Raw genomic sequence first — 26746 nt, 5'->3', positions numbered from 1 at the left:
TGATAAAGATGTCATCTTACGGCCAAAGCAACTCATTAAGGGAAGGTTTGAAGTGAGTCAGAATATTACAGCCTACAGCTATCAGCAATAAAAATAATAATGTAATAAAAATTGTTCTTCCTGTAGATCTTCATACCACACATTCATTTTATATGTGCTGTAAATAGAAGTGTTACCAATGCACTCCAAAACTCTTTTCTACTTAAGACAGTATTCTTCTGACCTAATTAATGAACATTGTAACCTTTGTAGAGGGGGCACAGTAACTTGGATGAGACAGTATTTAGTATGCTTTTGCTACTTTATTGAAGTATTGGCACAAAACACAGCAGGATAATACAAAATTCAAAGTGAACAATATGCATGATGTGCACTTGAATAGAAGGCAATCTCTTGAATAGAAATGTAGAAGAGAGAAGGATCAGGCAGCCATCATCAGAATCCTTCTGCTGGTGCACAGACCAGAGACTGTGCTCCCTGGAAAGAGAAAACAACCATAAATACTGAGCAGTTCACTGAGGATAGTGAAGATAGTTCAGTTACTGAGTGAAAATGAAGTTGAACTGAGGCTGATGATGAGAGTTCACAAACCTTCACTCATGTATTAAAGTAACTGCTTTATAGTTTGTATAATTGTACAAACTGCATGCATGTGGTTGTGTTGCTAAATGAGTTGGAGTTTTGGAATTTAACCAGGTTACAATAAATGAAGGATCTATGTTTATGATAAAGAATTGAGTAGTTAATCAAGGAATCATCTGAGTTAGTATGATGCTGAGTTAAATAGTTCATCCTTAGGCCATTCTTATGAACAATCCTATTAGGCTCTCACTTTACTAGAGAATTGCTTACCATTTCCAGTCATCGAAATGACAGGTAGTGAAGGTCTAAACAGCCATCAGATATAGGTGCTTGTAGTAAAGTTAAGTAGTTGACAGTTTTTTAGTATAATCTATTTGCTTGTACCTGTCTGATATACCTTGTACATTACCTAGTACCTAGGAATGATTTTTTATTGTTATTGGTTTCTGTTGTTATGAATACAATAATGATCAAGTAAGTATTCAATATAAGGTCAGGCATATACCAATAAGTTACATTAAGTCCTATCAATGTAGGCAATCAGAGAACAGCATACAGTATCAAATGCAACAGTGATAAAGCATCTCTCACATTAATTCCAATTACAGCGGTGAGAGTTCACCCAAACATCAGTAACACCTCTATATGCTAATCAATTGTATTTGTTCCGTAGCAGCCATGTTTTATCAAAACATTTTAATTCAATTCTAGTTGTTATCTTGACAATGCCTCAATATGCAACCAACGGTCCTATCACACAACAGTTGAATATATTTTTGTGGGGTTTGATTGGAAGGTGTTTTTTTCACTTTACCACAAAACACCTTACTCCTATAGTACTACCAAATTTTGACAAAAAAATGCTCACCTAACCTTAGAGCATAGATCATCATTTGTCTTCCCAAACATATCTGTGTGAGTGTGCAGTAAATCCCTATGAACAATTTTCTGTTGCACCTGTCTGAGTCCACGTTCGATTGCTACATCACGTGGGTAAAATTGTGCCACTCCCCTTTGCATATTTAAATTGGTCAGGCCTTTCTGTCACTGAGTCCTCAGGAGACTTATTTTGTGGGGTGAGTTATGAACTAGCAGTTTGTATATCTAGGACATTTCCTTTGTTGTCAGCCAACACCATATTTGCGTTAAGAACGTATTTGGGATGTTGCTATTTCAATGAGTACACTTTCTCAAAGCATGTCCTAGCTGCAGTTACCTAATTGCTGGGGACTTGAGTAGCACTAATAAATTGCATAGTTGATTAAATAAAATCATAGATGACTAGCACAAACATCTTTGAGTTTGGAGATCCTATACATGTCCCACTTCCCACATGCTTCCATGTCTTTAAGGTTGAATAGGCTGAACTAGTTACTAGTTGGAATATTGTTCATTCTAATTTGACCATTTCCATTTCCCAATCCAAACCACTGGTGTGTGGGCAGTGATTATGGACCACCATCTTTTTACCATATATGGCATTTAATTATCCGTTGTCACCTAATGAGTGTCAGTTGAACAAGAGAGAGGGTTCATGTTGTGTTGAGAATGACTATTGTTCACTACCATCAACTTGGATGCACACTACTAAGCGTGCCTAACTGGTAAGGCCCTGCCGTAATCTTACGTTCTTCTACTCAGCATCACAAAGGAGATCCTATATGGACCTCTACCCCACAGAGTACAGAGAATTGTGGTTGGGCTCAAGTAAACATCCCAGACAATGTATTCTGAAGTATATATAGAAAATGTAAAAACAATATTATTTTATGTAATTCTGTTTGTCAAGTGTTGAAAAAGAGGAGCTTTTCAAAATGTGTTTATAATCACCCTTAAATTGTACAAATGCCCATGCCCAATTATTTTCAAAGAAGCACTGGTTATCTGTCCATATCTTGATTGACAAATATGTAAAGCTTTTCTAGAAATCTGGAAGCAACTGGAGTAGAGTAGGGGAGTCTAGTCTGTGAAATAAATAACCATTTTGACAGGTTAGGAAAACCTGATATCAAATATTAAACAAATTACTCCTGAGCAAACCTTGCTGCTCACAAGGTAGGGTGCATAATAGTTAATGGCGAAAATTCTGACACAGTAGAAATGGCATGTTCTACCACTGACTAGGCCTAAAACTGACATTAAACATATTTAGAGACCCAACCCAGAAGGGTAAATTTCCATAGAAAAAAAGTTTTTTTGTTAGAAAAAACCTGACCCACCAGAGTTACCCTTGGTGGCATGCTTCATCATTGGGTTTCCTCCCATTCTGCTGCAGAACGAGGCATGCTGCGAGCGACAGAATACGTGGGAGCACTGTTGGTATGAACGATGTGAAATGCTAGAAAAAGATAGGAGTGGTGGGTCCTTGGTAAGTCAAAAATACTACCCTCTGGATGATACCATTAATTTAATATGTCTCACAGGGGCGGTATGATTAAAAACGGGTGTTAAGAGAGTGGGTATATTATGTACCTGTCCTCCTTAGTGGTCTACATGTTTCAGAGTTTACCCCTAAACTCCTCATCAGGACCAAAGTGATCTCCCTAGTATCACTCCTTGTGAGCCTACCACTAATGGAAGTACTATTACTATTCACTTTGGTAAGGTGATATATACAATTAAATTACCAGGCTGACCTCCCAGAAATCGGCGCATTATCTCGCTGCGTGAATAGAAATGACGCATCACCTTCACAGTGCCGGAAGAACCAACGCATCTATTAACTTTCCGACACATCTCCTCCTCTGTAGCCCTCCGCGTCATAGTTTTAGATGCATTCCAGGTACTTTGTGTTAAAAGGATACACCCACTGATTCTTAAGAACTGAGGCTCATCTAAACCTTCAGAAAGTGATATCTTGACTTATGCATATTGAATTATTGTCGTTCTGGTCTTATTTTATTTAGATAAATATTATCTATTGTTTGGAGTACTTTTTGAGGTGTTTTCACTGTGTTACTGAATGAGTTATTCCACAAATACTTCACACAATGCCTTCTAAGTTAAGCATGCCTGCTCTGTTCCAAGCTATCGGAGGGTAAGCACAGGATAATTTAGGTTGTGTTGTGACTTACCCAGACTAGGATTGTGTTCCCTACGCAGACAGGGTGCATACCTCTGCCAACTAGAGACCCTCTTTTTAAAACCCTTGTATTTGTTTTTAGTCTCTGAGTCTCCTTATTTGAAGGTGGTGATGTGAAGACATTCCTATTATTGTCTTTGGAATTACTGAAGAAAAGTACAGTATTTCCTGAAGATTTGCATTTATATTAGGTCCATGGCTTAAGCTGATGCCTTTTTTTGTACCACCTGTTCATCACACAAAGGAGTTGAACTGTGACAGCCCCTGTGGTAAGAGGTGCGTTGCAGGGTTGACATCATCATGAAGGATGAATGTATAGAAACCAGAGGTTGGCGTTACCTTGATTCATTTGCCAAGAAGGCCACCGCCACTGAGAATGCCACCACTACCGAGAAGGCCACCAGTGATGCCCTTGTATTGAAAAGAAAATGCCTTATTATTAAAGAGAAGTATTTTTCAGCAAAATGCAATACATGAAAACAAAACATTATCAACCAGCTGAGGGTGAAATCATCCTGGTTCTCATTCATAATAATTCACAATGTGAAAGCTGAGATCCAGCTGTGTGTTTTAGTTGAATACTATGGTGTAGTGTGTGTGACTGACTACTCAAATAGAGGTGAAATTCAGTATAATAATGATGATAAAGACACCTCCATTGTGAAATGTCTTAATGTGTTTGAATATTAGATTTGGTAAGTATCCAGCTCAATAGTAATGAGTTTGAAAAAATGAAAGAATGATTCAGTGCTGCTGGGGTTTGAATTGTTTTTGTATTGAGTGTTACTAATCCTGGCTATGTTAGTGTGAGAATCTGACTAATTATTTACAGAGCGAGTACCTCATTGTAGAGATGATAGAATTGATGGTGGATAGTGTTGTACTCCTCATCAAATACAACACTTGTCCACTGCCTTCAAACAACACTTACAATCTGTATGGAGAAGAGTTAGAGATCTGTCATCGGAGAAGTTGGTCATTAATCAAGTATTGTTGTATATACACTCATCATTAGAGTGTTCTACTACCTGAGGCACTTCCTCACCATTAAAGTGTAAATATAACCTTAGCAACACAGTCAGATTCAGATCCCATGAAGACCTCTTTAGAATATCACGTTTTAGAAGAAGGAACAAGGGTTTATAAAGTTTTTTATAAGCTTAAAAGAGTTATAGGACTTTCTGCAGCAAGGAAATATGTCTTGCTTAAGAATGTTTCACAATAGTCTCTAAAATACTGGGTCCATCGTGTTGACAAGGAGAAAGTCAATCATTAAATATGAAGTCAGAAAATATGAATAATTATAGCATCATCCTCATCTTCATTATGATAATCAATGTTATTATTTAAGGAAAATATGTACAAATCCTATAGATTTTAGTTTAACATCAAAAAGGTGACCTACTATTTAGATTGATAGCACAAAAGGTAAACATGGGTAATATAATTTTATATTTGAGGCTAGTTACTTCATAAAAATAAGACATTCAGTTACTTAAATATCACTTCTACCTTGTAAAGATATTTGAGAATTGAAATAAAGGCCAGATAAAGTTTGTCTAGCTGGGAAGATGAGACTGTAGAGAACGAGCACACTGAGTGAGAAAGTATTAAACACTAGAGGAAGGGGAGGTTCATGGGGGAGAGATATAGAAACTGTGATGGAGGGAAGATGAGACTGGAGAATGCAAGATGACAGAGGGAGAGAGGCAATGAGATGTCTTTAGCACTGTCTCAAGTCAGAGGACCCACTGTGTGTGTCACCCCTATCTTTCCAGACTGTTGTCAGTCTGGAAAGCTCATTATAAGTAAATGAGCTGATATTTTGATTACAATGAAAGCCTGTATTTTATTTTTATTTGAGGTAACCATGCAACATGAGAAACAAGTTAAATGACTTACCCCGAGATTTAGCTCGTCAGTGAGGTTGGTCTAAAAAAAACAATTACATTGTGACTGTACTGAAAAGAAGAAAAATGTTCTGTAGCATCCAATGATCACATGTATTGTTTATGTAATGCAACTGTATTTGTACAATTATGTCTTACAGAATCATATGACGTCTTGCTTTGGAAAAAAAAAGCAACTCTGATATTTTTGTTGTACATTGTATTCAGGAGGTAACTTTGCAAATTCTTCACTTGTACAGAATACATATTATCCAAGATATTGTGCATGTACCAAAATTACAGTTCACTTGGCCTTACCAGAAGCTCTCCAACCTTTAACAAAAGATCACCCTGGAGAGGAAAATGCAGTTACAATATAGTTAGAAATGCAAATTGTCATGATTAAGGTAACCACACAGCATTCGAATTCTGATGAACACATCAAATATGAATAATTCTAAACTCCCCCCTATATATGGCTCAACTAGACATCACTAAGATGGAAAAACATCTATAGCAGAAATACATTATGTAGGCTTTCTATGAGTAATGGAATGTTTTAAAACTTTGGTTTTGAGCTTTGCTGTGGAAATGTTAAAACCACTGTATAAATAACATCATTAATGGAAAGACACTCATATAATTGTGAGAGAAAGTCCAGGAGACCATTCACTTAAATGGAAAGTGATTGATTAAAACAGCTATACATGTTTGTTACATGCTAGATGGACTTACTGCAGCGTACTACAGAGTATGTTCAAGATGCTTTGAATATGTCACATTAACATTAACATTAATTTCACGCAGGCCACTTTTTATTGTTAAGCATCATGGAGAAGTCCTGTTCAGATACTTGTTCCATGTCATTACTTTATTATTACTTTATTGTTTGAAGATGTCCGATGCATTGGAAGCACGGCATTGGCCATCGTGGAATCGTATAAAATGTTTGTTGCATCTGCTCTTAGGGGAACACTTCTTGGAATGGTTTTTACTGTACTATATGGAAAAAAACATTCAAAGATTTCTGACTTTAATTTTTAAATACTTTACTTTCAAGAAATAGCGGAAAGGTATGTGCTTTGATGCTCACATCCAGAAGTAGTAAATGGGTGTGTGCACTGAAAGAGGCAGTGAGAGCCTGTTAGGAATGTCTGTGGAGCTTCCAGGTCATCAAAAAAATAAATAAAAGAAGTAAATATTTTAAAAGAAAAAATATTTTAGAAAGGAAAGTACACATTTTCCAACTGGCCCTAGAACTGAAAGGTGCTATTTGTATGGCAGATATGCCCATGGTTCACAAGTAAATTGTCATCGCTTGCATAAAGTAAAGCCAGTTACTCAATTGGGCTGATCTCTTACCCCAAGCGTTAGTCTGTGGTGGACAGAAGCAACATTTGAATGACAATTTTATGGCAAGACCCGGAGGCTAACATTATGCATATTTCTCTATTGCCACCACTCACAGCAGCTCCTTCAGAGAATATAGAACTTAGAATTCCAATATAACAAAGCCAGAGAACCCCCCAATCCTCAGTTTTCTTTTTTGCTGCTGCTCCTGCAGTTAAGTACTATGAGTGGGGTGTGAATGGTAAATGGATTGAGTGATTACTTAATTAATATTTTCTATCTATATGTTATGTTTTATTAGTATTATGTTCAAGGTGCAGTCATTTCATCACAGAATTCATTTAATCCTTTTAAATGGTTCATTGTATGTTTTATAAATGTTTCTCGATTTATATAGGCATGGACATTTAGGATGTTTTATTTGTTTCTATGTTTCTAAAGTGCTGACGTTTTCTGATATTTACTGTGTTTCATGTTTTATCCGTTGGGACGGTTCATTGTGGAGTGACCTCACGCAGACCAGTGTTATGCTAAATAGGTGCTGACTGTGCTGTCTTTGCCATGTTGAGAGCTTGCGGAGGGGACTCTTGACTTATGACAATGTCTCTTGAATTCTGTCCTCCTGCAAGCCACGTAGGTTTCTGTGGCTCTTGAATCTCGCCGCAAATATTTATATGCACTATTCCTCATGGTTGGTTATGACTGGGAAGAAAGTGCAGTTGGCATTTTCCTTCTCTTGCCGCTTGGATGTTGAGTGAGAGTTTTGCCGCTAGGATGTTAGTGAGTAGATTTCAAAAGCCATTATGAGTTGCATCCCACACTTTTTCTTTAATGCACTCAAACTAAATGTTTAGATTCTGAAAGTGAAATCTATTAGAGTAGATTCCATTTCATTGGCTGAAGATCATTTAGGGCAGCCATATTTAAAGATTAGGAAACTCTGGATGTCTTTCTGGAAAAACATGGAGTTTTAAGATGACATTTATAAATGGCAGTTACTACTAATGGAATGAGATCTGTTGCATCTAGTAGAACTGCCAGTGGGTGTTCAGGATTTGAAGTCAATAGATTTGAGAAAAGCTGGTATTATGCTTGCAGAGATATTTAGATATTAGATTAAAGTTATTATTAGAATAATTTGAATTTGGCATTATGAGTGAGGACAGGTTTTAGGCAGATGAGGAGACAATGCCGAAAGACAAGTTAAAGATTGCTTTAGAGAAAGTCTCCTTAGACATAAGTTCAGAAATGAAGAAAAAAATTGAGGCTATGATGTCATGTTATAAAGTCACCCCTCAAGTGGAAAAATGTTGGTCTGCGGGTAAGACCACCCACAGTATTAAGCAAGGAAAGGTGTCAAGAAAGAGAAAGCACCTGTTTGAAGAGTTTTCATAATCTTAAAAAAGGAAAACTATGTTGGCAGAACATGGAAGTTGTGCTTACATGAGCCAAGAGAGTGTTGAGGACACACACAGGAGGCAATATAAAGGCCCAAGCAGAGAAACTAAAAATAAGAAGAAAGGTCATAAACATAAGATGGTACATTGTGACAAATCTTCGGGTAGTGCCGAAGTTGAAATAAGCTGCTCTTCTAATTTTGAATCAGTTGAGTCAGAGAGTGATATGTAGTTACAATTAAGGAGACAAATGAAAACGGGGAAAGATGCTTCTAGTGACGGTTTATTCAATCTCATGTTTGATTCAATCTTTGTTCCTTTCCTTATAAGGCATCCTCCTTCACCAGAGTGGTCCTCTCTGGAACATGTTGGAAACTATCTGCATGCTTGAATGAGAAAAAAAATTCCTAATGAGGTCAGGTTAAGTTTGGAACGTCCTAGACCTTGTTTAGAGGATAAAGTTTTGGTGACTCCTACATTGGATCCCAAAATCTTGGCTTTTTTTGGCAAAGAGGGGCGTAACCTGCATTTGGGGTTAAGATAAAGGACTGAAAATGTGCCAGCACTGCCTTTCAGATGTTGTTGGACCACTGACAAAGATTTTTGATATTGTTGAAGAGGCACATATTAAAAATCCAATGGTGGACATTGAGGATCTTCCTCAATCGGTCTTAGGGGGTGGTATGTGTTTTAGGAAACGAAAATACTGCCCTCTCTATGGAATGTAGGAAAGGCATACTGCTTATAGAACCCAAATTGGTAGGTTTGGTGAATAATGAGGCAGGTCGTTCAGCAAAGGGGCTTTTATTTGGAGAGAAATTCATTAAAGCTATGTCTAAGTTTGTAGGAGCCTATTCCTCTATCCAAAAGTCACAGAGGGCTGTTAAGAAAGTATTTCAGGATCATGTTTTTTAGTGGGGCTGGAAGAACAAGGGGTTGTTTTTGAACTGAGGATTGCGAAATATGAGAGCATCATTTACCTCTGGATATGGACCCATAAATTGTTCTTGGAAATCAACCTTCTACCCACAATGTCAGCATCCAAGAGGATGTGGAGGGGATAGCTATCATCGGAACAGAGGATCAGGTAAGGTTAGCCCTTACTGTTATCTCTGTAAAATTGGTCAGCAGACGTGCCCAGTTTTATCACAACTGATTTTGAGTGACCAAAGACCCAAGGGTGTTACTTATGGTGCAAGGTTATTGCATGGATTTTCAGAGGAACCAGTTCAAAGTTGGGTTCCCAAGGAAGTTCAGTTCAGTCCAGAACAGGTAGGGTTGAGCTGAGCCAGAAACAAGGAGGTTTTGTAAGCAATATTTTCTTAGTGGAAAAGAAAGACAAGGGAATGAGACTGGTGATAAACTTGAGCAGTCCCAACGACTGAGTGGTGAAATCACCAATCGAAGGGATGCATATGTTAAGGGACATTCTACAAGCAGATTGGATGACACGACTGGATCTGAAATATGCTTATTGGATGGTTCTGATTTGGGAACTTCACCAGAAGTACCTTATGTTCAGGTGGAAAGACTTGGAAATTAGTTTGCCTTTGTTTGGTCTATTGTCTGCCCAGTGGTGTTTCATAATGATGTTATGTCTTGAAGCATCTTATCTGAGAGAGGGATTTGATTGATTATGTATCTAAAAGATATTTTGATCATGGATCAGAGCAATGTGAAGGAACATACTCAGATGGCTGCGCAGATGGCTGTCAGTTTCTAGAATCATTAGATTTTGTGGTCAACAGGAAAAAATCTTGTTTAGTACCATGACAGGAGACTCAGGGAGTCATTCCGGGTCTGGCGGACCTGAGACCATGGCGGTCCGGTCTGCCCTATTCTGACCGAGGCTGAGCTGCCGCTGTTCAACTGCCGACACCAACAGATTGCAGTCAGTCTGGCGTTTCCGAAGGTTGTAATCCCCCAGGGCAGCACTGCTCTGAATTTCGAGTCCCCAGCCACCAGCCTTTCCATGGCGGTTTACATTGCAGTGGAAAAGCTGGTGGAATGGGAGTGCCTGGGGCCCCTACGGGTCCCTGCACTGCCCATGCACTTGGCATGGGAAGTGCAGGGCCCTGCATGCACAACCCCATTGTGCATTTCAATACCCGAATTACTGGCAGTGAAATGCGCGACGGGTGCTGCTGCACCCCCTGCACTGCCACATTAGTGCCACCCCACTTCACCGCAGGGGCGGTGGCCGTAAACACTGTTTTCACGTCTGCCGTCCCTGTGGTGAACTTGGAATAGGGCAGGCGGTGTCCCGGCAGCACTAGCAGTCAGGTGGTGGGTTGAGTTTGGCGGGCTGCCTCCACCACCCACAAAATTCAAAATGACCACCTCAGTTTCCAGAATTTCCAGTGAATGTTGTGGAAATGGTTTTGAAGTTACTAAAAGAAAAGCTAAAAAAGGATAAGGAAAGAAATTCAGAACGTTTTAAAACATGATTAGATTTTTTTGAGGATGTAGGCTTGTGAGGATGACCTTTTGTTATCTACAATTCAGGCTATTTAACCTGCTCCTTTGAATTACTGCGCTCTTAAGAAATTATAAGTGGTACATTTAAGAAAGGGAATGAAATCAGAGGTGAGGGATGTGCTCAGATGGTAGTTGAAAAATATGGAGGCATGGAACGGTAGAGCAATTTTCAGAGTGGTCGCAGAGCTGGTAATGGCCTTTACAGAGATAACTCCTCATGGCAAAAAATGTACCTTTTCATTCCCTGCCCAATGTTTATTCTCCAACAAGGCAAGTTCAACCCTTAACGTTCTTAAGTTGATAGTTAAATTGTCCAGGACTGGGCTTCACTCACCAGAGGGGAAATGGTCTGAAAAACAATACAGGGTCTCTTTGTGCACCCACTAATATAGCTGACGATCTAACATACCTCAATACGGCCCACTGCAATCCATGGAGAAACACCCAAAGTTGAGTTCTCCAGGGATAGAGGATGCCTCTACAGATATGGTCCAGGAAAAATAGCTTGAATCATGGAAGACAACCGACCTACCATTCTCACTAACATTTCTCATGAAATCATATCCAAACTGAACACTTTTGGAATCTCTTTTCTTATTTTTTTTAATTTTTCCTTGGGTAGATTCAACTGACCCTCGACTGTACCCACCAAAAATCATAAAAACAGTGATTCCTGGTTCATGGTCAGACACGCCTTCTGTTTGTTCACTGCAAACCTAGATCCTCCAACAACTGCACAGCCATCCTCACTTGACTTCCACGTTTAACCTGTCCTGATCCATTATTAAAATGTTGTCCAAATAAATCAGCAGATGCACACTTCATTCTCTTAAGTACGTCACCAGGGAGCAAAGCACCTTTGTAAAAGACCATGGAGTAGAAGATAGCCCAAAAGGAAGATTGACAAACTTTCAAATCTTTCCATTCCACTTGAACGGTAGTCATTTTTTATGTGGTTCCAAATTGGGACTGTCAGATAAGCATCCTTCAGACCCAGACGAGTCAGCCAATCTCCTGTCTGTAAAACATCTCTCAGCATATGCATCCCTTCCATCTTGAAATGATGGTACTCTACCCAATCATTCAGATATCTCAGATTTATAACTGGTATCATGCTTTGCCTTTCTTTTCTACTAGAAGAATATTGCTTACATAACTCCACTCTGGAGAGCTCAGGTATGGTACCCTATTCTGCTGGAGGTGTCAGTGGATGTTCTAAATATGTTACTGTGCTTTCCAGCCCTCCTAAAGGGTCCTGCAGGAGGGTTTTGTGAGCTGGTAATCTCACATCAGTTGAGGTTAATGTCATGGAGAATTTCCGGAGAGTATGGGTGGTGCCATGTCTTTCAGACCAGGTTTCATCACTTACTAAGGAATCATGGGCTCCTGGTACAAGAATGATATATAGATTGGAATACCAAAATAGGTTTGCTGGAGCATGGAGAGAGACTGTGATCCCAATTAAGTGTCTTCAGTGGAGGTGCTAAACTGTTTGGCTGAGAAGCTTGAGGATGGCTTGTCTCATAGAACAGTGAATGTGTTTAGATCATCAATTGCTGCAGGGCATCAGTTGGTTAATGGATCTTCTGTAGGACAAGATATAGTAGTACGTAAGTTGATGAGAAGTATAAGACTAGCAAAGCCTCCAGTTTATCAGTATAACTCAGTATGAGATGTGTCTAAAATTTTAGAATTTCTGATTGGTTGTGAGTCAAATGAGTTGTTGCCCCTAAAAGATGTATCCACGTAATTGACAATTTTGTTGTGCTTGGTTTCATTTAAAAGGCTTACTGATGTGAAAGTGCTTGATATAACAAGTAGAATTTATTCACCGGAGGGTATGTGTTACTATCTAACTAAAAGAATAAAAATAAATTAATATTCAATATCACATCCTTTTTTTGAAGACGAAGAGACTTTATATGTGATTAAGTGTGTAAAGAAGTATGAAAGAGAAGGGTGCAGATGAGACCGCATGGAGTGTATGAGTTACTTAAAGCAGTTTCTTCTCCAATGCTTGCAAAATCGGTGAAACAGATAATGAGTAGAGCAAGTCGTGGCCATTAGTGTGTTTGATGCACACTCAGTGAGAGAAGAGGCTGTTTCTATGGCTTTCATGATGGGAGTTTCATTGCAAGATATTCTGCATGGTGTTAATTGGTCAAATTATGTGACTTTTAGGACATTTTACTTAAAACCAGTTGTGACTGTAGCAAGTTGTTTATTAGAAAAGCATTAAACTTGCATAATGTTAGCTTCTGGGTCTTGCCATAAAATGTTGATTAATAATGTAATTGCCAACTAAAATGATGTATGCTGTATTGTAGGTACAGAATGCCCACTCAAAAAAAACTATATTCCACTATGTGTCCAAAATCCAGCAAAGACCTCCACATGTCTAAAGCATGCAAGGGTGATTAATGATGGGAGAAAATGTGTTGCAGAAAATGTTCTAAAGGAGAGGAATGCATACAATACAACAAATTATCCCAGGTCATAGATCAAAAAGACAACATGATGGCTACAGCTTCCAAGTTGGATGTTTTGTCAATAAGGGTCATTGTCTACAAGAAGATCAGAACTAGTGAGCTGTTCATTGTCTTGGAACATTGGCACAAATATTCACCCAATATTTCTGCAGTCATGACTCCAAGAAACCTCCTTTTGATAACGTATCCGTAGCTTGACAACAAAATAATCATTTATCATGAAGACAATTAATTGTCTGATGCATCAGATCTCTCACCTAGACCTTAACACATGCCTTCTTTATTGGCTAGAAGATGTAAGCCTTCTTCACATGATATAGTGTGATTAGTCCTGTGGCGGCCGAAATTTACTGTTGTTCATATAATACATAACACATATAGTGGAATTACTCTGTTTTGACTTCGGATAGAGCTCCTTGTGATGAAGGGCATGCCTTACTAGCCCTTGGTTTTTCTTCCGTGCTGAGTGCAATGAGACTTGGTGCTATCATAAGATAATGCATTATTTACTAAAGTACAATCATAGTTAAGTACTACTGTCTTTAGTGTGTGTCAGAGGACATTCCATCATTCACTTGTAATACAAAGCCAGACAAGTAGGTGAGTGGTTTAACTGTAATTTATTTTAAGGTGGCTTCCCAGCACAGAAACACAAACTTTAGCTGCTGCAGAACGTTTTGAACCAGAAGGACTACAATAAATAGGCCAGAGGAGTTCAGAACCCTTATCGCTGATGAAACAGACATCCTAGGTATCTGATATAAAGTAAGTGACAGGCCAATGTTCTTTCCTTTTAGGAAACCATCAGATAAACCAAAAGAGGAGCGACTTACCAGTAGTTCACACAGCAGATCAAAAACTGGTTCCTCAATTTTAAGGTTTTTCTGAAAAGTAGAAAGGCAATCACAGTGAGATGTGTTTTTGACAGAATACCAAAATGCATTGCTTTCCAACCATTTATTGTTTTAATCTGTTTTATTTGGTTTTTGCCTTGTTACAACAGTAAAAACTTAAACACCATGACTTGTACAATCATCACACATTGGATAAAAGTACAGAAGCAATCCTGCTTTGAAGTAATATATAGCCTCAATAGACAGTGACAAAAGGATATGGTCTAGCCGACGACAGGCCCTCCTCTCCTGCTCCATCCACAGCAATCTTCAAGTCATTGTCCGAGAGGCACCGAGGGGTCTTCCTCCCATAGGGGGATATCGCTCCCCATCAGGGTATTTCGATATGTTTTGGAATACTAGTCTAGATAAAAATAGCTCTCCAGGGTCCCCACACCGTTTTATTCTGGAAGCTTGATGCACTATAGACTGCTGTCTCCATCTCTATATAGTGTGTTGTATATTGTCTCATGCCCATTGCTCACTAAGTCAGTGAAAGAGATGTCCTACCCCATCTTCTGGCTATGTCTCATTTTGCCAGGGCAAAAACCTAGTGTGCTGAAAAGATGCTGTATCCTGGGTAGGTCCACAGCATTGGGTATACATAATATAAGGAAGTGGGAGGTGTGAGGGACCTGTATCCCCACAACGCAGGTCAACATTGAGGTTAATGTCTTCCAGTATGATTTATTACGGCAGCATTCCCCAACGGTAAGATAAAATTACCCCTTCCATTCTTACATTATAAATAATTTGGAGCCTGTGCCCTCCCCATCTTACACAACCAGTGTTTGTGATAATAGACTCTGTGCAGAACCTCAGTAGCCTAAGTCTCACGATATTTTCTATTATCACTTCCTGATGACGCATTAGGACTGCTTCCCGGTCTTTGTCTTTCATCGGTCCCAGTTCAGCCCCCATCTTGAACCTGAGGGGGTAGAGATTGTCAGGTCAATTATTTCTGAATGTGCAGTAAGTATACAGCACAGTCTTAGAGGCCATCCCTTCAAAGAGTACCCTGTTTTCTACGGGGTTGCAGTCTTTAAGTTCTCACCTGGAATTAATTTTTTTAATAAAAAATGATCATATAATGTTTCATTTTGTAAATGGGAGAAATGATTTTTAACAAAAAATTGGAAAACCTTTCATTTAATTCAAAGTTCTCAAGAAATTATTTCAAAATAATGCATCTTGCTTTTTGTCAGTATTCCAAAGCAGTTTAAGTTTGAACTATTAGAAAATGGCAAGATGATATTAAGATGGAAGCAATATCAAATATCAGACGGTCGAACGCAAAAAAAACATATGAGCTATAAATTGCAGAGCTGTAAACATGACGTGCCACTGCTGGCATAGACAGGATACCGCTCTATATGCCACATGATCTATGCAGGTGGAGGTAGAAGGGAGACAGAAGGACAAGAGTAGAAAATGTGGTGCCCAAAAAATGCACTGGGCAGCATACAATTCAAAGTTTCATCAGTAGTTGGGAGTTTTCCATAGTTCCATAGCAGCGTGTTTGAGTGTAGAACTGGTTTAGCCTGAAAATAGTCTAGTTTGTGAAATATTCAATGTGAGTAATGGGAAATATCCCAAATCTCAAGTTGGAACACATTAAGAATCCTACATAACTTTATATACTGAATCAGAGCTAGTGGGGAGGAGGGGTGTAAGAGGCTGGCCTGGTTTGCAGTGAGTACCAAGGGGTACTTACACTCTGCACCAGGTCCAGGTATCCCTTATTAGTGTAGAAGAGGTGTCTAGCAGCTTTGGCTGATAGAAAAGGGTGGCTTAGCAGAGCAGCTTAGGCTGAACTAGGAGACATGCAAAGCTCCCACTATACCACTGGTGTCATATGCACAATATCATAAGAAAACACAATACGCAGATATACTAAAAATAAAGGTACTTTATTTTTATGACAATATGCCAAAAGTATCTCAGTGAGTACCCTCAGTATGAGGATAGCAAATATACACAAGATATATGTACACAATGCCAAAAATATGCAGTAATAGCAATAGAAAGCAATGTACAGTCACAATAGATTGCAATGAGAGCACATAGCTTTAGGGGCAACACAAACCATATACTCTAGAAGTGGAATGCGAACCACAAATGGACCCCAAACCTATGTGAGCTTGTAGAGGGTCGCTGGGACTGTAAGAAAACAGTGAGGGTTAGAAAAATAGCCCACCCCAAAACCCTGAAAAGTAGGTGTAAAGTGCACCTAAGTTCCCCAGAGAGCATAGAAGTCGTGATAGGGGAATTCTGCAAGGAAGACCAACACCAGCAATGCAACAAGGATGGATTTCCGGACGAGAGTACCTGTGGAACAAGGGGACCAAGTCCAAGAGTCACGATCAAGTCGGGAGTGGGCAGATGCCCAGGAAATGCCAGCTGAGGTTGCAAAGAAGCTGCCACCGGATGGTAGAAGCTGTGGTTTCTGCAAGAACAAAGAGGACTAGGAACTTCCCCTTTGGAGGATTGATGTCCCATATCGTGAAGAAGCTTGCAGAGGTGTTCCCATGCAGAAACACCGCAAACAAGCCTTGCTAGCTGCAAGGGTCGCGATTAGGGTTTTTGGGTGCTGCTGTGGCCAAGGAGGGACCAGGATGTCGCCAATTGTGTGAGGAGACAGAGGGGGTGCCCAGCAAGACAAGGAGCCCTCTCAGAAGCAGGCAGCACCTGCAGAAGTGCCGGAACAGGCACTACGGAGAGGAGTGAACCGGAGCTCACCCGAAATCACAAAAGAAGATCCCATGACGCCTGAGGACAACTCAGGAGGTCGTGCACTGCAGTTTGAGTGTCGGGGACCCAGGCATGGCTGTGCACAAAGGAAATCCTGGAAGAGTACACAGGAGCCGGAGCAGCTGCAAATCACGCTGTACCCAGCAATGCAGTCTAGCATGGGGAGGCAAGGACTTACCTCCACCAAACTTGGACTGAAGAGTCACTGGACTGTGGGAGTCACTTGGACAGAGTTGCTGAGTTCCAGGGACCACGCTCGTCATGCTGAGAGGGGACCCAGGGGACCGGTGATGCAGTCTTTTGGTGCCTGCGGTTGCAGGGGGAAGATTTCTTCGGAGCTTCTAGTGCAGAGAGGAGGCAGACTACCCCCACAGCATGCACCACCAGGAAAACAGTCGAGAAGGTGGCCGGATCAGCGATACAAGGTTGCAGTAGTCGTCTTTGCTACTTTGTTGCAGTTTTGCAGGCGTCCAGAGCAGTCAGCGGTCGATTCCTTGGCAGAAGGTGAAGAGAGAGATGCAGAGGAACTCTGATGAGCTCTTGCATTCGTTATCTAAAGAATTCCCCAAAGCAGAGACCCTAACTAGCCAGAAAAGGAGGTTTGGCTACCTAGGAAGGAGGATCGGCTAGCAACACAGGTAAGAGCCTATCAGAAGGAGCCTCTGACGTCACCTGCTGGCACTGGCCACTCAGAGCAGTCCAGTGTGCCAGCAGCACCTCTGTTTCCAAGATGGCAGAGGTCTGGAGCACACTGGAGGAGCTCTGGGCACCTCCAAGGGGCGGTGCAGGTCAGGGGAGTGGTCACTCCCCTTTCCTTTGTCCAGTTTCGCGCCAGAGCAGGGCTGGGGGATCCCTGTACCGGTGTAGACTGGCTTATGCAGAGATGGGCACCATCTGTGCCTATCAAAGCATTTCTAGAGGCTGGGGGAGGCTACTCCCTTTTCCAAAGGGAGAGGGTGTAACACCCTCTCTCTGAGGAAGTCTTTTGTTCTGCCTTCCTGGGCCAAGCCTGGCTGGACCCCAGGAGGGCGGAAACCTGTCTACGAAGATAGATCTCGGTCACAGGGAACGCCGTGCAATGATCTGACCACGGCTACGATGTTCCCATAAAGATACTAGCATATTTGATTAAGTTTACATATCAGGATTCCTGCAGTACTATACTGGGATGTGATAATTAACTGCGTTCATCTCACGAGATTTCTTAGACCACGATAAGAGTACCGTTGAACACAGGCAGTACCTGATTTTAAGCCCTGATGAAGTCCGTGAGAGGGATCTCTCATTGGACGAAACACGTGTTGGCTGTGGAGGCTAATTGTATATGATTTCAAGGACATTTTCCTATCATGATTGAACTACTTCAAGAAATAAATTTATCCTGAACCAGAGCCTGGCGTGATTGCCTTCCACACAGAGGATTTATTACATCACCATACTCTTATATTTACTTTTGTGAGTGCTCTGACAGCTGTTTGTTGTTACTGTCAGTTTCCTTTGAAACATTGGAGGAGTCAGGAAGATCCTCCTGTCATGAGCACCATGACAAAAAATATTCTGTGAACTTGACTGTATGGACTTACTGTGAGCGCCCGTTACCTATGTCCTTCTTCCTAGCGGCTTTCTTCTAAATTAGAGTTAGGAGGAACTCTCTGTATTGCAGGGGAATAACCAATCTCCTGGCAGCTCCAGGTTTTGGGTCCCTTGCCTCTGTATACAAGAGGTTGTCCTCCCAGTAAACTCTGTGAGAGTCACTGACATCCCCATTTTGCTGTTTGACAGCTTGCTGTCTTAGACCCTCTAGTGTGGGACAGGTCTGCTGTGCCACACTCAGCTCCTACCTGGCAGGCCCCCCTCCACCCAAAAGCTCAGCAGTGTCTGCTTCCAGCTCCTCTGGTGAAGGTTCTGCACAGGGTGGAAATTCTTCTTCCTCAGAAGTTGAATCCACTGTAGAGGGAGGGATAGTAGGTAGGGATTTACCTTTACTAACCCTAGCTTTAGGGAGCACTTGGTCCATTGTTCCAGGATCCAAGTCACCCTGTCCTTTTTGCTTTTTGGCCTGAGCCCTTGTCAAAGCAAAAATATGCCCAGGAATGCCCAGCATTGCTGCATGAGCCTCCAACTCCACTTCTGCCCAAGCTAATGTCTCTAGCTGATCATCTAGCAGAATGGCATTGGGGTGACAATTCCATGATCTTAGACATGTTACATGGCCATGTTCGGAGTTACCATTGTGACGCTATACATAGGTAGTGACCTATGTATAGTGCACGCGTGTAATGGTGTCCCCGCACTCACAAAGTTCGGGGAATTTGCCCTGAACGATGTGGGGGCACCTTGGCTAGTGCCAGGATGCCCACACACTAAGTAACTTAGCACCCAACCTTTACCAGGTAAAGGTTAGACATATAAGTGACTTATAAGTTACTTAAGTGCAGTGGTAAATGGCTGTGAAATAACGTGGACGTTATTTCACTCAGGCTGCAATGGCAGGCCTGTGTAAGAATTGTCAGAGCTTCCTATGGGTGGTAAAAGAAATGCTGCAGCCCATAGGGATCTCCTGGAACCCCAATACCCTGGGTATCTCAGTACCATATACTAGGGAATTATAAGGGTGTTCCATTATGCCAATGTGAATTGGTGAAATTGGTCACTAGCCTGTTAGTGACAATTTGGAAAGCAAAGAGAGAGCATACCCACTGAGGTTCTGGTTAGCAGAGCCTCAGTGAGACAGTTAGTCATCACACAGGGAACACCTACAGGGCACACTTATGAGCACTGGGGCCCTGGCTGGCAGGGTCCCAGTGACACATACAACTAAAACCACATATATACAGTGAAATATGGGGGTAACATGCCAGGCAAGATGGTACTTTCCTACAAGGGGTCATAAGGCCAGCTCAAAAAGACAGAGCATACACTCAAAATAGCAATGTTTTTAGACGGACAGAGGTAAACAAAAAAACTATACTGGCTTCAGGAGATACTAATGACCAAGACAAAGTGAACAAGGTAAAAGTCTGTGAAAGTCAGAGAAGCCAGTTTAAGAATATTCATTAGTCAAACATCAGGTAAGGGAAAATGTTTTTGGGTCATTTTGTTTAGTTATGATCATGGTTGTTTTTTTTTGTCTACTTCCTTTGACTGACCTGGTGACCCTGGATCTCTATGTTGCCTGGTACAGGCTTCATTGCTTCCATCCAATTTACAAAATGAGCAAGCATTGGTAAAGTCAGCAGGTCTGGTGCTACATGCCAAATGTTTGGTGTTGCTAATGTTCAGGAATGGTTTTGTAATACTGTAGAAGTGGACTACTTTTTGGGTGTGTGCACATTGTGCAAGATTGGAATGTTGTCACTCACAGAGAGGCAAATCAATGGCTATAGTTGGCTGACCTTCTGGTGGGAACCCTAAAAATGTGAAAAATGAACAGATGATGAGAGATTACTGAAACCTCCTATATGACCATCTTTTGCATCATGTTTTCCCAGATTTTTGCCTTATCTGTGTTTTCTGGCTGTAGAACTCTGTGCACTTTACCCCGTGTAAATGAGTGGTTTAGTGCCTGTGCTCCCTCATTCAACATGATTAAATTGGTATGCTCGTAATTGGCACATTTAACTTACCCGTAAGACTATAGTATTTGGTACAAAGTGTACCAATATCTTGTAAGTTAAATGTCACTACTGGGCTACTGTAACTATTGTGCCATCTACTACAGTGATAGTACAAATAAGAGTTTTAAAACTGCAAATTTGACCTGTCAACATAACCATGTTTGTCAGGTCAAAACCTTCCTTTTAAATACTTACATGTCCCCTTTAGTAAGCCTTATAAGGCAGATGTTGTGGTATTAAAAGTATTACATGTAAAAGTTAAATATTAAACAAGGATAAAAAGGTCCCAAAAGCTATTTTCACTGTGGCAAGGCTGACTACTCCAAAGGAAAACAGTGGTTAACCTTATTACATTACATTTAAAAATGATGCTTTCAGTTAGGAAGCAGCCAGAAATCTAATTCAAGGACTCATTTTAATAGTTATGAAAAATGCAATTTAATGGTAAAATTGTTTTTGATTAATTATTAAGGTAAAGGTACTTTTAGAAAGTTACATTTTACCCTGCCTAATATCTCTGGGAGTAAGTCTGCATGAGCTCCGTCTGTCACCTAGCAGTTGAATACCCTTTTGATGATGTGGGGAAACTGTCCTCAGAGCAGAGGCAAAGGCCTTGGGTGTGGGAGATGTTGGTTCCTCAACAGAATAGCGAGTAGGCTGTGGCCAGGAATTTGATAAACTCTAAAAATACCCACTCTGTCACAGGCAACGAATAGCTGGAACCTGGGCAGGGTGCTTCTTGGCTCCCCCAGCAAGGCAGGCTCCAATCACATGGGGAGGGGAGCTGTCCTCAGAACTGGTTTAGAGTGCTAACAGAGGAGGTTTTGTTCACCAATGTGGTGGGCACACAGGCTCTGCACAAGGGGAGAAGGGTTTCACCATCTTGGATTTATGCAGAGAGGGGCACTGTGGGATTGTCTGCAGGAGGGCAGACAGGAAATGTTGCTTACCCATGTGAACGTTTGCCCTATTCATTAGGGGCGGGGCCAGGAATCACCCTACCAACAGACTGTTGCCAGGCACTGCTGGACGAAGATGTTGCCAGGCACTACTATACCTGTGGAAATATCAGAAAGGGTCTAAACCTGCTGTCTGTTACCTGAGAAGGGCAATGAAGGGCTGGACATGCTGTCTTGTGTACCCAGGACAAATATGTGGTCTTTTAGGGTTATAAAGCTGACCTCTAATCTGATTCAGCAGGACCTCGATTGGAATGTATCTGGCCTTGCGGGGCCCTCTTCGGCAACAGCCTACAGCCTTACCCTGCTGGAGGAATCCAAGTCCAAAGAAAAGAAACTAAGTCTGAACAACTGCTCAGAACTTTCCAGCCAAAAGTCAACACTTCACTGGGACCTCGTCCAACAGCAATCTGACATTGTGGAGCCCCTTTTGTCCATATCCTGCTGTCTTGCCCCACTAAAGATTTCTGACTTACATTTGAGAGACTAAGGGCCTCATTACAGCTCCGACCGCCAAAGCTGTGGGGAGGAGGCAGCCATCATACAGGCTACCTCCCCCCGGTCATATTACAATGTTCCCACCGGGCTAGGCTTAGGTTTATGTAGTGACTCCAGCAGGTCATCCTGGCAAGGATTGTGAATTTTTGTTTGAGGTGGGTAGTCACCCTCATCAATTTATACTCCAACTTTGTACAAAAGCTACATTATATATGCACATAAATTTGATAAACTTGAAAGGTTTTGGCTAATGCCAGGCCTTAAAAGATGAGGCACAAGCTTGTCAGTAGAACCATCGCTGCTGAAGTTCAATACAAGGGCTGTTCCAGCAATTTGTGCTGCCATGGGTCCATCTACACCTTCATAGAACCATGGAACAGCTCTTTGCATGCTGATGCTGGTAACTAGAGTGGGTGGTGTGTATCACTGTGGAAATGTATTGCCCGTGTCAGTGGGTGGGACCATCTATAAAGGACTGGAAAACATGAATACCATGAAATTGCAATACTTATAACCTATGCAAACACATCAACCTCGCTGCTAGCCTGTCTGTTAGCAATGACTTTGCCTCCCAGTTTCTCCCCTTCAGAATCAAAAAAGTGCACTCATATAACTAAACTGTGGTCCGGCAACACACCAGAGCTATGTATAAGAAGCCATAATGTGAAAAGATAAAATATAGTGGAGAGAACAATTAAGACACATTTGGAAGGCATGCGCTTACTCTTCCGTTAGGTTGCAGGAGCATAAGAAAGACAATAGAAATGTTGGGACAAGACAGGAGTCATTGCTAGCATTGTACTAATGCGGCAAGTATAAAGTAGTCACTTCAGCCTTTATAGTCTCCTACCCGCCACTCTAAGTCTCCAGGTGTAGCATGCCATATTGTCCCACCTCTACTGAGGTGGCCATTATTGTGGACTCCACACACCTATTCAGGCTGTTCCATCAACCAAAGGTCCAAGAGAAGTTGTGGACTCAAACTTCCTTATAGTATCAATTCAGGTTGGTCAAAACTTGTCAAGAACTTCCAAGAGGTTCTTGCTCAGGCTTCAGATGCATTGCTTTATCAAGGCATCTAGTACATCACAATTGTAGGAGGCCGGCTCTCTATATAGCATACTAAAAAGATGTGACATGTGCAGAGAGTCCTTGCAACCCCACTTTGGCATCCAGAGACAAAAAAGCAGACCACCTAATGCTCTGTTTTTGTTGTAGAATGGGTGAGCAGTTAGGATAATCCAGGAGATGTGCTAAGCATTTGTTGTACAGTATCATACTCGGAAGAATAACTTGAGGCCAATTTTAAAAAATGATATAGGTTTTGAAAAATATTTCAAGACCAAGGACACCAATATAAGGTAAGTACTTTTTTAGTTATGATTTTTCAAAGTTTAGAAAATGTTGCATTTCTGTGCTCAATTAAGCTCAATAGGAATCAATGGGAACAACTTTAAAAATGCATAGAAAATCAGGCAATGCTCTCACAAAAATCACCTTCTAGTTTTAGGTCGAGGTCATCAAAGTGTCCAAAGGGCCAGCCAGAGAACATCCGGCAGTTCCCGTTTCAAACAGAAGCAGCAGCTGGCTAATGGTCTTAGAGATGGCGCCCAAAGGAGATGGCAGCCACTGCAAAGACGGACTTAAAGATAAGTCTAGTGGGTCCCCTTGGAGGCTGGAGATCACAAGGGGTTAAGGACCCCTACAGCACAGCTGGTTTGTTGATGCAAAGGCCAGGGAAGACAGATGCAGCGCAGATAGGTCAGCAATGAGTCGTGAATCTTGGAGTCCTTGGAGTCAGGAGTAGGTCACTTGGAGGGTGGACTGCAGGTCAGCAGGGACACTTTGGGGTTGGTTCTTGGGTGTCCTGAAGTTCCTCAACTGGTGCTTGCGTCTGGGCTTTTGGGAGTTTAGAGGGGACTTTGCTTCTGGGTGTTCAATGGTGGGGGTCTGGTAACACGGATGGTGGTATGCCAAAGCCCTGGATAGTTACAGTGCCACCAAACTTGGCATAATGGCAGATCTTGCCCTCAAGGGCTGTTGCACGGAATTTGGCTTGGCTGCTGGCTCTGAGTCATTGGGCAGAAGATGGCCACTCAACCGGAATTTGTGGTTTCCTTGCCTGCTGGGTGCATGGAGTGAAACCTTCACTCAGTGCGAGGTTCTTGGTGATTTTTAGAAGGCTAGAGGTGCTCTGGGGTTTTGTAGAGTCCCTCTGCTTTCCAGGCGAAACCTCAGTGGCAATAGTCGAGTCCTTGGAGCAGCAAGCAGGGTTTGGTGTCTTTTTTTGTGCAGCAGGGCTTCAGTTCTTGTGCGTTGGATCCTCATTGTACTGGTCTTCTTTCTGTCCATCAAATATGAGGTCTTGCTCCAAGGATGCACTCTTAATAATGTATTTAGGGTGTGCTAGGGGGAGTACCTGGTAGTGGCCAATGGGCCACCTACCATAAGGTTGCTACACCCACTAAGTGACTACTTCCTGTGAGAGGGGGTCACATCCCTAACCCTTATTTGATATTTTCCTGATATCCAAAATGGAGGAAAATGAAATGGAGTCGTCACCTCACCTGCCACACCTGAGGGGTGGTGCAGGCTGAGGATGGCTACTCCTCATATTCTTGCTATGGTCCCAGCTGATTTTCCAAGCTAAAGTGGGGGTAAAACCATTGGGTGGCCACCTACTACTAGCAGCAGAGGCAGATATCAGATTTCAAATGCAGCATCGCCTTTAAAGCTGCCCGCTGCCGCAAAATGCCTGAGTGCCTGCTTGGGAGAGGAGGTGCAACACCTCCTCCCATGAAAGGCTTTGTGTTCTGGTTCCTGAGAGCAAAAACCTTTCATCCCAGGAGTCCAAAATCATGTCTGGTTGTGGCAGACTAGTTAGGGCCAGTCAGCAACCATGCCAGGGCTGTTAGGTTTTGCAGGAGGCACCTCTAAGGTGCCCTCAGGGTACATTTTATAATACATCCAACACTGACATCAGTGTGGGTTTATTATTCTGAGTTGTTTGATACCAAAAAACCCTCATTGTACTGGTCTTCTTTCTGTCCATCAAATATGAGGTCTTGCTCCAAGGATGCACTCTTAATAATGTATTTAGGGTGTGCTAGGGGGAGTACCTGGTAGTGGCCAATGGGCCACCTACCATAAGGTTGCTACACCCACTAAGTGACTACTTCCTGTGAGAGGGGGTCACATCCCTAACCCTTATTTGATATTTTCCTGATATCCAAAATGGAGGAAAATGAAATGGAGTCGTCACCTCACCTGCCACACCTGAGGGGTGGTGCAGGCTGAGGATGGCTACTCCTCATATTCTTGCTATGGTCCCAGCTGATTTTCCAAGCTAAAGTGGGGGTAAAACCATTGGGTGGCCACCTACTACTAGCAGCAGAGGCAGATATCAGATTTCAAATGCAGCATCGCCTTTAAAGCTGCCCGCTGCCGCAAAATGCCTGAGTGCCTGCTTGGGAGAGGAGGTGCAACACCTCCTCCCATGAAAGGCTTTGTGTTCTGGTTCCTGAGAGCAAAAACCTTTCATCCCAGGAGTCCGAAATCATGTCTGGTTGTGGCAGACTAGTTAGGGCCAGTCAGCAACCATGCCAGGGCTGTTAGGTTTTGCAGGAGGCACCTCTAAGGTGCCCTCAGGGTACATTTTATAATACATCCAACACTGACATCAGTGTGGGTTTATTATTCTGAGTTGTTTGATACCAAAAAACCCAGGGTTCAGAGATGCCATCATGTAGCTGGGGAACTTGTAATGACCAGTGTCCTGCACATGATTTTTGCTATGGCTTCCCTGTACACTTACTATGTCTAAGAATTAGCAAAGACACAGTAGGGACATATTTGCTCATGCACACATATGCCCTCACATGCTTTATAGTGCACCCTGCCTTTAGAGCTGCAAGGCCTGCCAGAGGGGTGAGTTACCTATATTGCATGCATTGTTATTGGGCATGGCACTCTTGGTGAGTGCCACGTCAAGTCTGCAACTTTGGTTACACATTGTTATACACTTGCAATTGCAGTCTGTATGAGACTGGTTTGGGGCCTCTCAGAGTGGCACAATTGGTGGTGCAGCTCTGTGGGGGGGCCCTCTTCAGGACCCATGTACTAGGTACTAGGGGTACCATTCACAAGGGACTTACAAAGGTGGCTCAAGTGTCAAGCATAGTCCAATGTTGGGAAACAAAATCTGGCCTTGGGAATCTGTTTAGCAGGTGCCCAGGGCACTCACAGTTTGAAATCAAATAATTCTCCACGCATAAAATGGGGGTCTGCCAGGTCAAAAGAGGCAATTTCTTACAACAACCATAGCTTAAAAGTGAAATCTGAGGGAGGTTGGCAAAGACTTACATCACCTTGGTGGCCACCTCCACATAAATCAGTTCAGGCAGACCTCATTTTATCTTCCATTTGTGGTTCTCCATTTACTTCTCCAATTACACTGAAATTAATATTGTCTAACTCTGAGAAATGGAAAGGATTTCTGCGCACACACAGGGTGGGTCATATTCCATCTTATAAATCTTTTTAGTTTGTGTAGCCCTATTTCAAGCAGAAAATATGAGCACTTTTTAAAAACTGAAAATGGTCGGACATTTAAATTGGAGAAACGAAAAAATAAGAAGTAGTATGTTTGATTTAAACTCAGCCACTGGTAATTATGTTGGGGCTCATTCCAGTTCACCATATTATTGTTCACTATGCCACTCTAAATACAGAGTCACCATATGTAGATCACCATAGGTTCTG

General features: G+C 41.9%; 1 protein-coding gene across 1 annotated transcript in view; it reads right to left on the bottom strand.

The window, feature by feature from the left end:
- Positions 1-282: 282 nt before the first annotated feature.
- Positions 283-26746, bottom strand: part of LOC138260832 (ranaspumin-like) — a 49323-nt gene continuing 22859 nt past the window's right edge. Inside the window, exons 7-11 of the mRNA XM_069209257.1 lie at positions 14101-14151; positions 5872-5904; positions 5567-5596; positions 4004-4075; positions 283-477 (exon numbers count right to left, since the gene is read on the bottom strand). Of these exons, the coding sequence (XP_069065358.1) occupies positions 4010-4075; positions 5567-5596; positions 5872-5904; positions 14101-14151 (180 nt within the window). The 3' untranslated portion in view covers positions 283-477; positions 4004-4009. The remainder of the gene's footprint in view (positions 478-4003; positions 4076-5566; positions 5597-5871; positions 5905-14100; positions 14152-26746) is intronic.

The sequence above is a fragment of the Pleurodeles waltl genome, chromosome 10 (assembly GCF_031143425.1).
Source record: "Pleurodeles waltl isolate 20211129_DDA chromosome 10, aPleWal1.hap1.20221129, whole genome shotgun sequence".
NCBI lineage: Eukaryota > Metazoa > Chordata > Amphibia > Caudata > Salamandridae > Pleurodeles > Pleurodeles waltl.
Note: the sequence above shows the minus strand (reverse complement) of the source record. Positions and strands in the feature narration are given on the sequence as shown.